Genomic DNA, 15,641 nt, shown 5'->3' on the forward strand with positions numbered 1-15,641 from the left:
TAGAAACGAGCAATCTCATATGTGAGCAGATGCATATAAAAAATTATGCGATGATCAACAATAAAACAGCATTTCAAAATGGACTAATGTTACTAAATAAAATGTCGACCCAGGAAGTGCTATGTGAAAGCTTAGGACTCTACTCCATCTGTGTTTTGATCATCGATCTGAATCTGATCCAGACGTAGTCTGACAAAAACGCAATTTGCTCAGCTTTTTGCTCAAAATGTTGCTTTTTTTAATGAAACTTACCCACATTCAAGTGTTGATTAAAAAAAAGAATGCATGAGGCTAGAATTTTGTTTAAAAGCAGAGGGTCTGTTCTATCTTTGGACATATTGCATGCTCAGATATGCATACTACAAAATATTCTGGGGGCCATGACATTTTTGTGAAAATGACCAAAAATGCTGGCAAAAAAAAAAAAAAAATCCCGCTGGTGGTGAAAGACTAAAGAGTAAAGGATACTTGTGACACTACCATTCAAGTTTAGGGTCTTAGTTTGGGGTCAGTAAGACAGTATATATATATATTATTTTTTAAAGAAATTAATACTTTTATTCAGAAAGGATGCATTAAATTGATCAAATGTGACAGTAAATACATTTATAATGTTACAAAAGTTTTTTTTATTTATAAAAATTACTGTTCTTTCAATTCAACAAAGAATCCTGAAAAAAGTATCAGTTTCCACAAAAATATTAAGCAGCACAACCTTTTTTTTTACATTGATAATAAGCATCAAATAATAATAATCAGATCATTTTAGAGTATCAAATAAGCATGTTAGAACGATTTCAGAAGGATCAAGTGACACTGAAGACTGGAGTAAGCTTAGCTATCAAAGGAATAAAAATTACATTCTAAAATATATTAAAATGGAAAACGATCATTTTAAATTGAAATAATACTTTGTAATATTGCTGTTTTTATTGTATTTTTGATCAAATAAATGAAGTTTTGGTGAACATAAGAGACTTCTTTCAAAAACATCTTATCGATCCCAAACTTTTGAATAGTAGTGTACATTATAAAGCAACATACTTTTGTTGCATAAAAAAGCACCATTCTGGTGCTATTGGTGCTATTGCCTCTCTTTATATATATAATATATATATATATATATATATATATATACACAATATAAATATCATCCATTTAAAAATACCATAGTACCACCACAGTACTTTATGTAAAAGTGTTGCATCTGTAGCAAGTCTATGAATAAAAAACCATAAAAATGTTGCCTAGGTGACAGTTCACTAAATATTGCAACAGTTAACCGTAACTTCCATTACCCCTCATCTCCTATTATTGGCCCTGTCATTAGCTGTTATCACTTCATATTTCCCTCACCTGTTTGGCCCCCATAGATTCAAACATCTTCTCCAACATCACACGTATCTGTTGAACGTTATTCATCAGCACACACGGCTGCGGGAGATGCAGGAGGGAGTGAACAACACAAAGATAGAGAGAAAAAAACAAGACAGAATTTAGGCCTAATTGGACTCTTAACCACACAACATTTTAGCTACAAATATAGTGTTTGACTAGTCTTAACCATTTTTTGTCAGCACTCACCGTCTTTTCTTTCTCACAATAGGATGAGAAGCTCTTGGTTAGAATAGCACAATACTGCAGGAGCACTTTGGTTATAGTCTGACAGTGAAAGGGGGGGAAAATGAAAAGAAAGAACAGATATTACACCTAAACATTATGTAGAGTAAATGAACTACACCTCATACTGAGCTGGTAATCTGGAATGGCAGATAAATTGACTTTGTTGTTGAAAACTAATGATTTTTTCATGGGCAGATGCATTAAGCTGCTGTTTTGTTCCCTGAAATAGACCTCAATATGCTGATTACTGAAAAAAGTCATATCAAAAATACCATAATTATGATCATGTCAGACAATTCTATTTAGTTTTTAGTCATGTCCTCACTAAAATCTAATAAAATGTGAATACTTCTCAGCTCCAACAAAACCTGTGTGGGCTTCAACGAAGATGTCTCTGCATCAGACGTCTATGTTAAATATGACTCACAGGCTTATAAACAGATGATGATGGTCTAAAGACAGCTCATATTTCTTTTGCCTGCCTTTTACATCCACCATCTTTCTGACATTCTCTGCTCCTGGTTTTCACCTTGGCAAAGCGTCGGTTGTACTGGGCGACCACTGCAGGATCAGGACAATCTAGTTTCTTGATGATCTCAAAGCTTTGGTTGAGCTGAGTGAAGATGTCCACGACTGAACAGGAGAACAACGCATGCTCAGATGTCTGCTGGAACTGTGGAAAAGCAAGGAGAGGATCTTTTGAAGATGAAAGTGAATACTTATTTAATGTGTCTACTCTCAAGGTCCAAAACTGGACATACATACACAACAGAAGTTTTTTTTTCCTGAAAGTCATGAGAAGTTTATCCATTTTACAGCAGCATTTTATCTATCCTAAATAAACAGAAATAAACAATTTTCTCAACTTTACAATACTTGACAAAATTACATTTTGATTGGAAATGATGAAAACATATTCTGTTCAAAAGTTATATTAATCTTGATTTTTCTGTTTCCTTCACAGAAATCACGTTTCAAAATGTATCTTAGACATGCTCTTCTTTTAAAAGTTTTCCCCTTAGTAAATAATTAGTTTGAGTAAAAAATAAATAAAAAAAGGGCGAAATGGTGTAGTGTGGTGGAAATGACACCACTGAAGCAGCTGTAATTTCATAAAAAATAATAATAATAATTTTACTCATCAAGGATGCATTAAATTGATAAATTGTGACAGTAAAAAACATCTATAATGTTTAAAATAGATTTTTTTTTAAATAAATGCTGTTTTTTAAACTTTATTCATCAAAGAATACTGAAAATATGCATCACAGTTTTCACAAAAATATTAAGCAGCAAAGTGTTTAACACTGATAATTAGAGGAAATGTGTCTTGAGCAACAAATCAGCATTTTAGAATGATTTCTGAAGAATCATGTGACACTGAAGACTGGAGTAACGATGCCGAAAATTCTGATTTTAAATGTATGATTTTAAAATGTAAATAAAAAAAAAATAGAAAACTGTTATTTTAATTTGTAATTATATTTCACAATAAATGCAGCCATGGTGAGTATAAATTCTTTCAAAAACATTTAAAAATGTACCAGCCCTAAACTTAAGAACAATATTGTATACATAAAAATTCCATTGAAAAGTAGCAAAAATAAACGATGAAGGGATGTTAAAAAGCATGTGACCTTTAAATAACTCGAAGCAAATTTGAAGTCTGTTAATTTTAATAAAATTCAACACTCTTACAGGTAGTAGACAGCAATTTTATTTGACACACCATGTTTTAGATCCTAGACCAATAGCCGAGAAGCAATTTATAAGTGAGCAAACCACACAGAAAAGTTAGTTACTGAACCATACCCCCTCTCTTTTATCCCTCTCAAGGGCTCCATGCATAAACTCCATCGACACTTCCTCATTCTCAGCCAGCCACTGGAGAACATATGGCAGAAACCACCTACACATGGGAAATGAAGGAAGAAATATAGAGAAACAGGAGGAGGAATGAAGCAGAAGGGCAGCAAAGCAGCAAATAGTCAAGAATGTTTAAACATCAGAAGAAAGTATTCAGGCATGCAAGCCAGACACGCTGTCGATTTGGGACAGTAGGTGATGACAGAGTGTGAGTGAGAAAATAAAACTAGAATAAACTGCAGATTATTTGAAGGAAAAAAAAGAAGAGAAAACTTTAGCCAAAGATGCTCTGAAAGAGAATTAGAAGCAGCGTGACTCACGATGGGTACTCTGGGACAGAGTCAGAGAAGGCAGGCAGGTCGCAGACGTATTCATTGTAGAGCCATTTGACTTTGAAATGCAGATTCATGTAGTCCGCACTTTTACACAACCTCAGCTTCTCATGCTCTGGGGAGACAACAAGCATGAGTCGACAGATTTAATTTCATTTTACCTTGTCACGAATTTCCTTCGGTTTCAACATAATAATTCTCCGCTAAGCTATAAACTAAGAATGAACTGCTGTTTCATCCCAGTCTCAAACTGTACTCACTCACAGAGGCTAACGCTAAGAAAATGCACTTCACACACATACACTCCAATTGAAATGTTTGAAGTCAGTAAGATTTTTTTTTTTAAATATAAATTAATAATTTTATTCAGCAAGGATGCATTCAATTAACAAAAAATTAACCTTTTTTTAAATTTTTTTTTTTTAATTTATATTTGAAATAAATGCCTGTTCTTTTGAACGTTTTTTTAAATTGAAATACTATTTTGCAATATTACCATTTTTACTGTATTTTTGATTAAATAAATGCAGTCTTGATGAGCAGAAGATACTTTCAAAAACACAATTTTTTGAACCCACATTACCGACCCCAAACTTTTAAACAGCAGTGTACACGTGGACACACACACTCTCACAGCGACTAAACCGTGTGTCTTACCAGCGTAAAAATCAAGTCTGCGAATATGAAATGTGGCAGGTGCTAAAAATAAGAAAAGAAGGCAGGAGAGACGAGAGAGATGAAGAACACTTGAGAAAGAAAGAAAAAAGTGCATGTGTGTAATAAAAGGGGTGGTTTTCAAAAGAAAAGGAGGCTGGGATCAAAAGGAAAAGATGATTTTTTTCAGTGAGGTGTCTAACTCCTGTTTACTAGTACTCGGAATATCTAAAACGAAACTGGGGGTTCTATTCTCTAACTCTGCTGTAGCATTGAGAGAGTGAGGACTTGAAACCAAAAAGAGTGTTATAAACCTTTAAAGGGGTCTTATCATCAAAAACAGGATTTGCATCGCTGCTTTGAACTAAAACCCCCACAATGCAAAGCTCCCAGCTTGTCACAATGAGCACATTAACATAACACTGAACATATTTATTATTATTCAGAACCCAGCACCCAATCGTGGTGACAAAAGGAGGAAGTAGGGCCGATACTATACATAATCACCCAATACTAATTTTTCACTGTGTCAAAAACATAGAAGCTGTTATTAAAGTATTTGGTAGTGCCAACTATATTGAAATCGCAGCTCATTTTGCATGCAAATTCACATTACCTGGTTAATTCAAAGGGTCAACGAACTGGTATAATATGTTAATGTAAACTAAACATAATAGACGGGCAATATGGTAAAAAAAATATATATGTTACAAAAGTGTAGAAGATTATGGCCGCTTAGCATGTAACAGAGTGATGTGATTATCTTGTATCTATATCCTGACATATAAGTCCAAGTTCACACTCTCATGACTCCTTATAATCTTTGACCTTTACCATTCTTCCAATGATCGTGGAAGATATGTTTAAGAACTGAAGACAGAGACAAATAAAAAGGAGAGATTGGGCAATGTTAGGAGGGTAATCTCAAAAAAAAGAAAAGAATTGTAGTGCACACAGACACACTTTAAGGGCATGCACACTTCCCATACATAATAAATAATGTATATTTCTTCATACCTTCTAGTGCATACTTCATGTCCTGTGCGAAGAGTGTCCACATGACCTCAGCGCTGACTTTCCCTACATTTAGCTCCTGAGGAAACCTGCACAGGACACACCGGGTTAAACGTATCAGCTCATGTGTTTGTGTGTGATATGATGTGTATCTGTGCAGTCACTGACTGATTTATGATCGGACTGTAGGAGTTCCTGTCCTCCTCTATGATGGAAACTATCAAGGTGATGAGTTTGGGCCAGAAGTCCAAATTCTGAATGCTTGGTCCTGGTTCTTCTACAGCAGCAATTTCTTCCTCTTTCTCATCCTTCTTATCTGCCTCTTCTTCACCCTCTTCTACCTCTTTCCTTTCTTTTGGTTTCTGTTGAATAGAATAATAGCATGATCGATACAATGATAGACAGACAGACAAATAGAGAGATAGACAGAAAGATAGAAAGACAGACTGACAGAATGATAGATACAGAAGAAGGATAGATAGAATGAAAGATTGACAGTCAGACAGAATGACAGAAAGATAGACAGAACACATACAGTCAGATTAACAGACAGAAGGGCAGATAGAATGAAAGAATGACAGACAGAATGATAGAACAACAGACAGTCAGAACAGACAGAATGATAGAAAGTCAGAACGACAGACAGGACAGATAAATCAAAGGACAAATAAAATGATAGAATGATAGACAGAACAATAGACATAGAAATAGAGACAGAACGATAGACAGAATGGCAGACAGACCAACAGACAAATATAGAAAGAATGGATGGTGTCAGACAGACAAAATGACAAACAGAATGATAGACAGAATGACATTCAGACAGAAAGATAGACCACACAGACAGACAACAACAACAAACAGAATGACAGACAGAACCACCAGACAATAGACATATAGAAAAATAGAATGACAGACAACAAAAGACAGACAGAAAAATAGAAGAATGACCATAGATAGATAGATAGATATCCTAGGTTGAAATGTTGGTATTACCCATGAGAAATTCAACCTCTGACAATGACATAATCTAATCTCCAAACATACCGTCAAACACAAGTGAAAGCATTCCCATCTGTGTGTATACAAACATACACCTGCGCATGACGTCAGTGGCGGTTCTACATTGAATTACACCCTGGGCGAGACCCCCTTCGTATACTTTGTCACGAAATAGAGTTTTTAAAAGTGAAAGTGGCCGAGAGATACTTATGTAGTAACACAATACTTATCTCTTAAATAATTTCTAATAACTCTAATATTAACAACTATCCAAACTGTTTTAGACCTAAAATAGCTTAGGCCTTAAATGTCAGAGAAAAGGACAGAATCAGAGATTATTTTTTAATAGAAAATTGTACTTTGCATATTATAGGCTACTGTAAAAACACATAATTATAGTTGATTTTAGTTGATCATTATGAAAATTATTTTCATTTCATGAATATAGTGACCAAAATGATCACGGTTAAACACAGAATCTTGTTCAAAAAGTAGGCCTAATACACAATGAAATCTATTCACCAAGTTAATAACATTAAAGATGATGGCCAAATTTTAAAGGAGTGTGTTTTATGTTATCTAATAACATGTACACGTTCAAATAAACTTTTGACAAAAAAGGTTTTATAAAAAGATAAACCTCACATATTTCAGCCTTTAAATCATCTTTATAAAAAGAATGGGTCAATAAAGATAAATTCCTGACATTTATAATGCACAGTAGCTTATTTTTTATTATTAATAGTAAAATTCGGTCCGATTTTCCCATGGCTGTCGTTGCTATACAAACATGCACTGCGCTCTCCACAACGACAAAGAAGTTTTAGTAGCTAATGGATTTCCACCACAGAAAAACGCTTGCTGTAGCTCTGCTGAAAGATTTATTTACGGAGAAGAGAAAAACACCCACGTGTTTGGGTGCACCCCCATACTGAAAAGATTAAAAATGTTCATCTCGCTGCTCCTGGAAAAAATGAGCGCGTCGCTTTAATTATGAGCGCGCTTCCCGTGCGCCTACATTTGAAATAACGACCTCGAGCGCGCAAAAGACGCGATATGTGAACGGCCCCTTGGTGAGCTACCTCCAATCTGGAGACCCCCTTGACATAGCTTCTGTGCACGGCACCTTCTCAGCAAGCAGGGGCGCCATTGCCAATAATTGAATTGAAATGATAGAAAATAGAAAACCTTCGCGGCGCAGAGGATTTTTTTTAACTGCTCGTGCCGCCCCCCATGTGACATGAAAAAATGCCGCCCCGGGCGACTGCCCAGTTCACCCGTGCCTAAAACCGCTACTGCATGACGTGAATGTGTTTACTCACAGGTTCGACGGCCGTCTGAAACTGTCTGTTGTACAGCTCTTGGCAGTTGTTAAAGATGTACTCATATGTGGAGTTGAGGCATGCTTTCACACAGTCCCTAACCACATGGGCCGCACGCGGGGGAGACTGCAGTTCCAGAACCTGGACACAGGGGGCAGCAGAGAAGAAAAGAGCATGTCTGAATGTATAACAATGTAACTCCCGCTAACAAGCGCAATGCTGTCAAATCAATAGTGACTAATCTCAGTAATGAAAGCCCGCACAAAGGCCTCTCTTACAGGACAAAGAAATCAATCTTCATCTCAAACCTTCTATTATCCTTTTCTACTGTATGAACTCAGGCAGACAGAAATGATTGAGAGTTTACTCAAGGCTGAATGAAACTCAATTGAATTATTCATCTCTATAGGATCTGTCACTCAATATATGCATTACAAATAAGACCCACATCCCTGTAACTCTCAAATACAGTATAAACAACAAAAAGAGCAATATAGCATGCCATTCCTTGATAAGATTTAGAGGTACGTTATCATACCTTCAATCTGAAGAATGTAATGCTAGTCAATAAATCCACAGTGGATTTGAGATCTGCTAGACGTGGTTTACTGCTGGCTGGGAAATTATTCTGGAGATGAAAGGGACAGAAAGAACATCACAGGAAGCTTGAGTGAGAAGCACAATATAACCTCGGAAAGATAGTAACTTAACAATCATTAACAATGTATCACACAAACATATGCACATAGGCTATTGATCGAGTCTATATACGGTATGTATCCTTATAAAGAGTATACATGCCAACCACTCTCAAAACCAGTTGAAACACAATAAGACCAAGACTACATGTGACCAGCTGCATCTTAGACTCCACTATAACGCACATTGTTATTCTGAAATACATAAGATTTATTATAGGGTCACAATAAAAATATATAGTACACATAAAAATATATGTCAGCAATATATGTTTTGATTTCATTCAAAATGTATTATTGACGAACTATGGTTTGTGCATGAAACATTCATGTTTTACATACAAATAAGCCTGTGGATTTTTTTCTACAAATGTCTGTACTTTTATGTCTCAGGGTTCAATGACATTATTTGTTTCATTTTTTTACAATATTTTTTTATTTTATTTTAAAAATATATATTTTCATACCCTTTAAATGCCCTTCATAAATATATTTTTTGGTTTACCCTTGTCCAAGACCTGACTTTCAATCTTAAACCATGAATATCCATTGCAAAAATATATTAATTATTACATAAATACTGATATGCTTTATAAATATAAATGACTTCAATATTTGTGTGAAAATGATTTATGAATTTTTCAAAATTCAACTGTCCCACTGGTGGAATCATTTTCACCACAGCCTAAAATTCTGCCCCTAATAACCTTTTTTTTTTCAAAAGTCAGTGTACTTGTTTACCAAGAAGACAACAGTGTCAGTAAAGAGCTTGAAATGAAATATTTAAAAAATTAAAGCTAGGGTAGGCAATTTTGGAGTGGCAAGCAATAGCAAGCTAGCTTTAGATCTCATGCACCATCCATTCAGAGCGTGTCCATCACGTCTCCTCTAAAACACATGAACGAGCACAGCAGAGTCTGCAAAGCGTCACACGAGAAACGGCTTTAAATTACCTCATGTCTCAAAGCACATATCATTAAAAAAATAATGAACGTAAACAACTTAAAGAGCACTGAATTGTACCACCTGACTGCTGCAGATTCATTTCGCCTTTGTATGCAAATACATAGGTTGGCAGGCAGGTAGGACATACTATCATTGCATCTGGACATAATGCAATGATTGGACAAAAACATTTTTGGACCTGAGACTTTCACAAAATATATATATTTTTTATATTTAGAATACTTTTATTATTGATTGATTGCTATCAGGATGTGAAGAGTGTTTCAACCAGTATAACAAAAAGTGTTTAAGAAAGAGATTGCCTACCCAAGCTTTAAGGTAAATAACATGCGTGAACAAAATATTTTTTATAGTGGGGCATATTCTAATCAAGCAGTAATTTGTACTACACTACACCATGCTAGGCTGCATCAGTTGTCCCTGTAGATTAGGCTAAGTTAGTGTACATAATGAATACTTACTCTGTATGTTGACAGGTCAATGCGGAGAGAGTTATGAAGCTGATCCAGCAGTCTAACAAACCGATCTTTCTGCATTAACAGAGAGAAAGATGACTCAATGGTGAAAAGAATTAAACTTAAACAAAAAAATATGTTTTTTTCTCTCTGTATTTGGTAATGTATTTAGTAATAGAGTCAGAGCAAAAATTACATTTTCAAAGACCCACAAGGTACGTTTCTCTGACACTTATCTCCTTCGGAATGAATCTAGACCTTGATCCAAGGATATAGAGTGTGTACAAAGACACACACACACACACACGAACAAAGACAGTACAAGCACACCAGAGAAAGGGCTTTGAATAAACCCCGTCTCATGGCAAACCTGAATAGGAATCAAAGGGTCAGGGATGCTGACAATATTTCAGTTATTCACTATGTTGTATCTTTTCAAAATCCCTTTATGAGCAAGATTCGTTCTGCAGAAAGGTCTAGTACAAGAAAGCGAGTAGCTGTGCACAAATTCAAGCAGATGCATTCATGGTTTGCTAGAATCAGCATCTTCAGAATATACTCTCAGTGGGTTTGGGATAAAAGGTGTTATGTGACTCTGATTATAGTCACCACCACTCTGTAATCAAATGTATATTTAAAATGTTTTTAATGCTACATAGCTAGTTTTTATGTCACATTTTACTGAGGTAATAAGCAACCTCTAGTCTGTCCTTACAGCTTATAGTGGTGGGGCCATATTGGCTGTGTGCGATGCCGAGTTAGCATTACCCCAAAGTTGGAGGCATTGAATCGGTCACAGGCGGAGACGTTGGTGACTGAGGTGGGGTGAGCGTAGAATGCGTTGATGTTGGCCAGGAGCGTGCTCATAACCGCAGGGACACCAGACAGCATGTATTTTAAGGACAGACATGCAAACTGCCTACAGGTGGACAGACACAGACACCCAGTAAGAAACTGAGAATGCTTTCTACAACAGTTACTGGGCGTAATAATAGTAAATGTCACTTTTTTAATAATATAGAATATTCATTTTCCTTTTATAAATATCAGTATATGGACTTCTCATCTCAAACAACAAGTCAGTTCTTTCATTGTGATTCACTGCTTCTCACCAAAACAAGTCTCTCAATTGAATAAACAAAAGACTCATTAATATTCTGTTTGGAATATCAATGTGCACAACTGAACCCAAATATTCAGTCCATTTAAATACCCAAACTCTCTTAAACTCATATTGTTAAAACTGACTTATTATTGATGGGCATTGATGCGATTACAGAACGCTACCAGCAGACATTTCTTGTCAACAGCAAAGGACCTATAGCTGTCCGAATACACAGAAAACGCTCCATGGCTTACGTCATGGCCTGATAGATGGATTCTATCCCATAGCGCATGGCAAACTCATCTACAATATCTTGAGCAATCTCATCAAAGTAGATCTTCCAGGCATCATCTCCGCGTGCCACGGGCAACTTCACCACACCCTGCCCTTCAACGTCTGTCACAAAGTGAAAGAAATTCTACAAAAAAAAGAGAGAGATGGAGAGTATTTCGCTATAGAAATTATTTTCTGTTTGTTGGCCTTTGGGAATAAATATATTAGAGATTAATTATGTACCATTCAGAAGTTTGGGTTATTAGGATTTTAATATTTAAAAGAAAAATAATCTGGCTGCATTTATTTGATTAAAAATACAGTAAAAACAGTAATATTGTGAAATCATTTAAAATACTGTAGGTGTGTGTGTGTGTGTGTGTGTGTGTGTGTGTGTGTGTGGGGTGTGTGTGTAATTATATATACACTGCCGTTCAAAAGTTTAGGATCGGTAATCAAAGAATCCTGAAAGAAATGTGTACATTACTGTTTTCAACATTGACAATAATAATAAATGTTTCTTGAGAAGCAAATAAGCATAATAGAATGATTTCTGAAGGATCATGTGACACTGAAGACTGGAGTAATGTTTTGCATCACAGGAATAAATTACATTTTAAAATATATTAAAATAGAAAACAGTTCTATTTTGTAATAATTTTGATAATATTAAATTGTAATAATACAGTATTTCACAATATTACTGTTTTTTGTATTTTTAATCAAATAAATGCAGCCTTGGTGAGCATATACTTCTTTTTAAAACATAATAAATCTTACCGATCCCACATTTTTGAACGGCAGTGTATGTAATTTATTCCTGTGATGGAATTTACCATAAGACATTACTCTTCAGTGTCACATGATCATTCTAAAACATTCCAATATGCCGATTTGGTGCCGAAGAAACATTTCTTATTATTATCACTGAAAAAAACAGGTTGCTTTTAATTTTTGTGGAAACCATGATAAATTTTGTTCTGGGATTCAGCATTTGTTTTAAATAGAAATGTTTTGGAAAAAATGTAAAAGTCTTACAGTCTTAATTTTAAGCACCCTTGCTGAATAAAAGCATTAATTTCTTTAAAAAAATGTATAACCACCCTAAGTTCTTGAACATTAGTGTACACAGGTATTTGAAATTTAAATTTAAAAAGATATTGTAAGCGTTTTACCTCGTGCAGACAGGTGTATTGAACATGATAAGGGGCCACTTTCTCTTCCCCTTTAATTTCCACACTTATCTGCAGTCTAATGGCCCCTGATACCGCTGACTTGTCTGTGCGTTTTTCTGCATAAATCAGAGATTACACATGGCCATTACACATCTGATATGAAAGTTTACCAGCATCTGCTTCTAATGAAGGCCCTTGGCCAAAGCATAGTAGTAGATTTACATCCGGCAGTAACATTCAATTTTATCATCAAGCGATAATAAACAATACTTTCAAATTTAAAGACATCAGACTTAAGATTTTAAAATGAACACCTATCATTTTACTTTTTTTTCTACAATAAATATTTGATCAGAAACAATTTATTGGTGTAGGAAGCCATTATGAACAGATTGGACACAAATGTATTGAGCTCTTATGAAAATCACAACTGAAGAACAGCTTTCTCATTTCTGTAATATTATTATGCAAAGAGAGAAGAAGTCTTGTGGCCGTAGAGTAGTTAAACCATCTGACTGACTGTAACATGTCCACCACCAAAGTTGGACATATTAATCGTGCAAGTTTTCATGAATAGCTTAAAGTAAAATTTTGCCATATTTCACTGTAACTTTTTTAATCTTATATCTAAATTCATGCAAATCACTACATTTGATAATTTTATCTGCTCAGGCTTATTACAACATTAAAAATGAAGTAAGATATATATTATTACAGTTCATATTTTTGCCATGGATCGTTTATGACCTGCACTGAAATCCCAACCCTTAAGCAGACCGATGGTTTAATTTCTTGTGTGACATAATGGAGCCATTCAGTTTTTAGTCCTAATCCCCTTAAGAAAATTAGCACTGTCTAGTCATGGGTTCCCTTGAGAATTTCTAATGGGTTTTTCGAATATCAGTTTTAGATTTATGAGGGGGAAAAAAATAAGGTCCTAATTAGCCTGTATTAAGCAACTTGTTCGCAACTTAAAAGCAACAAAAAAAAGCACACAAAGGTTTCAAAATCCAGAAGATGTGGAAGATGTGACTGTGTAATTTATGTTATAGAGCAAAACATAAAAATCCCTTTTCCAGTAAATGTTAACTACTAAATCATGAAAGCCCTTTTCCAGTAAATGTTAACTACTAAATCAAACTAACCAACTAAAACAACTAATTAAATCAAAAACAACTATTCTAAAACCCATTCAAAATTCCAGAGGGAACCCACAGTGAGAGCTGAATAGAACACACAAGTGTTACTTTCAAAACCTCAGAGAAAAGTTTTTTTTTTTAAAAGAGATCAAAAACTACTCAACATTAAAACACACATAGACTGAGGAACGTCTCGGTTAGGAGGGAACGGAGACGTAGTCGACGTGTCGACTGATTGGGATCACGCTTAGGGAGCCTGTCATCTTTGAGTATTGTTAAAACGAGCCAATGCACATTGGCGTGCGAGATTTGCATCTCACACTCCGCCCTCCGCCGCGGGTATAAATACGGAAGTGGATGCACGTAGTGGACGTGTCGACTGATTGGGATCCCAATCAGTCAATGAAGTACGGGCTGCAGAAGCCGGTCTTCAAATCAGCTAGTGAAACCGGCTCTATCGCGTCCTTTGCCAGTAGGGCTGCGATCTCTGCGCGCATGACAGGGGCACGTTCGTTCAACACCGAAGTGAAACGAACTCCGCTGAACCTGGACGGACGCCGGGCGAACTGAATCGTGTAACCGAGTCTGATGGGACGGAGGAGCCAGCTGGACTGGTTGGGAAGCACTTTCCAGGCTTCCACAAACCGGGCCAGGGGGACCAGGGGCACCACAGACGTACCCGGGGTGGAGCAGCGAGGTGGAAGACATGGACCCGGCTCGGAAGGCCGGGGGGCGGCCCGAAGCGGGGTCTGAGTGAGCGGAGCAAGACTTACCTGTCTCCACAAGGCAACAGGGGATGCGTGAGAAGGCGGATGACCGGGTCCTCAAACGCATCATGCTGCCAGCTGGCGAACAAGAGGGGGCTGAGGGGTGCAAGGATGATCCACAGGGTCGCACACCGCCAGCCTCACTCTCTTGGGACCCAGGGACTGAGGAATTTGCTCTTCTGACAATTTGGGTACCACTGGACTCCGGGGAGCCAGTGGCGGAACGGTAACCATCTGAAGAGCTCGTCCCCCCCCATCCCTGGGTGGCCTGTCTCAGGGACGCTTCGTCTTACGCTTGCCACCTGGTTCGGCAGCGCCTGAGACAGGCTGGGCGGCCTGCCTGCGGCTTGCTCCACGCTGAGGCCTGGGTGAAGGCTGCTGCGGGACCTCAGCAGGGGCAGAAGCGGCGGCAGGGGGACGCCCTCAGCGATGAGCAGGCGGATGAACTGCCACCGGTGGCGGGGTGAAGGCAGCAGCTGGCCGCCGGGGCAGGATGTGCCGGATGGCCTCCGTCTGCGCTTGAGCAGCAGAGAACTGTTGGGCGCAGTTCTCCACCGCATCGCCGAAAAGCCCAACCTGGGAAATTGGGGAGTCCAGGAAACGAACCTTGCCCGCATCCGCCATATCAACCACCAACCACCAGATCGACCACCAGGGTGGACATCGCTAGACTGATCGTGCAGGCTGCAACGCTCGTGCTCCAGAGAGCCAAGTCGGTTGCGGTGTGGAGCTCACTCATGAGCTCACAGGCCTGGGGGGGGAGAGGAGGATCCCCACTCCCTGATGTAGCGGCCGCCGGACACAGGTGTATCGCGACAGTCCGCTCCACAGGATGGATCACCTCGTAACCCTTCACCGCTCCTCCGTCAAGGGTAGTGAGGGGGGAGGGGCTCTCTAGGCAGTTTCGACAGTAAAAGGTGCCGTCCACGACCTAGTAAGCTCTCCATGCATTTCAGGAAAGAAAGGAACTGAGACTGAGACCTCAGCGGCCCGTTTCAGCATAGCTGACAGCTGTGGATCTGGCTCGGGCAACGTTACACTCCCCGAAGGGGATAACGCAGCCAAGTCGTCATCTCCATAGATCAGCTCACCCTCCGATGCTGCAATCGACATCCTGTCCTCTGGAGAAACCCTGGATGAAACGTCTGGTCGATCCATTACAGATGGACCAGCGCGCTTCAGCGTGCTGTAAGCCCAAACACGTGATGCAACAATTGTGACCATCAGAGGGGGACAGGGAACGACCGCAT

General features: G+C 37.9%; 1 protein-coding gene across 5 annotated transcripts in view; it reads right to left on the bottom strand.

Moving 5' to 3' along the window:
* The window catches only part of LOC130097148 (protein unc-13 homolog B), a 112,779-nt gene that overhangs the window by 20,466 nt on the left and 76,672 nt on the right, over positions 1-15,641 (bottom strand). For 4 of the 5 annotated variants that reach the window (XM_056263878.1, XM_056263874.1, XM_056263877.1 and 1 more), the window contains 13 exons: positions 12,486-12,601; positions 11,292-11,455; positions 10,701-10,851; positions 9,939-10,007; positions 8,352-8,441; positions 7,814-7,954; positions 5,658-5,851; positions 5,493-5,578; positions 3,810-3,936; positions 3,436-3,532; positions 2,153-2,296; positions 1,585-1,662; positions 1,357-1,434 (listed from right to left, as the gene is read on the bottom strand). In XM_056263878.1, coding sequence (XP_056119853.1) covers positions 1,357-1,434; positions 1,585-1,662; positions 2,153-2,296; positions 3,436-3,532; positions 3,810-3,936; positions 5,493-5,578; positions 5,658-5,851; positions 7,814-7,954; positions 8,352-8,441; positions 9,939-10,007; positions 10,701-10,851; positions 11,292-11,455; positions 12,486-12,601 — 1,535 coding nt within the window. Of the gene's footprint in view, positions 1-1,356; positions 1,435-1,584; positions 1,663-2,152; positions 2,297-3,435; positions 3,533-3,809; positions 3,937-5,273; positions 5,346-5,492; positions 5,579-5,657; positions 5,852-7,813; positions 7,955-8,351; positions 8,442-9,938; positions 10,008-10,700; positions 10,852-11,291; positions 11,456-12,485; positions 12,602-15,641 lie in introns of those variants that run through there. The other variant, XM_056263876.1, reaches the window with a different exon arrangement.

Source organism: Rhinichthys klamathensis, unplaced genomic scaffold (assembly GCF_029890125.1).
Source record: "Rhinichthys klamathensis goyatoka isolate OS25496 unplaced genomic scaffold, OSU_Roscu_1.1 h1tg000210l_1, whole genome shotgun sequence".
Lineage (NCBI taxonomy): Eukaryota > Metazoa > Chordata > Actinopteri > Cypriniformes > Leuciscidae > Rhinichthys > Rhinichthys klamathensis.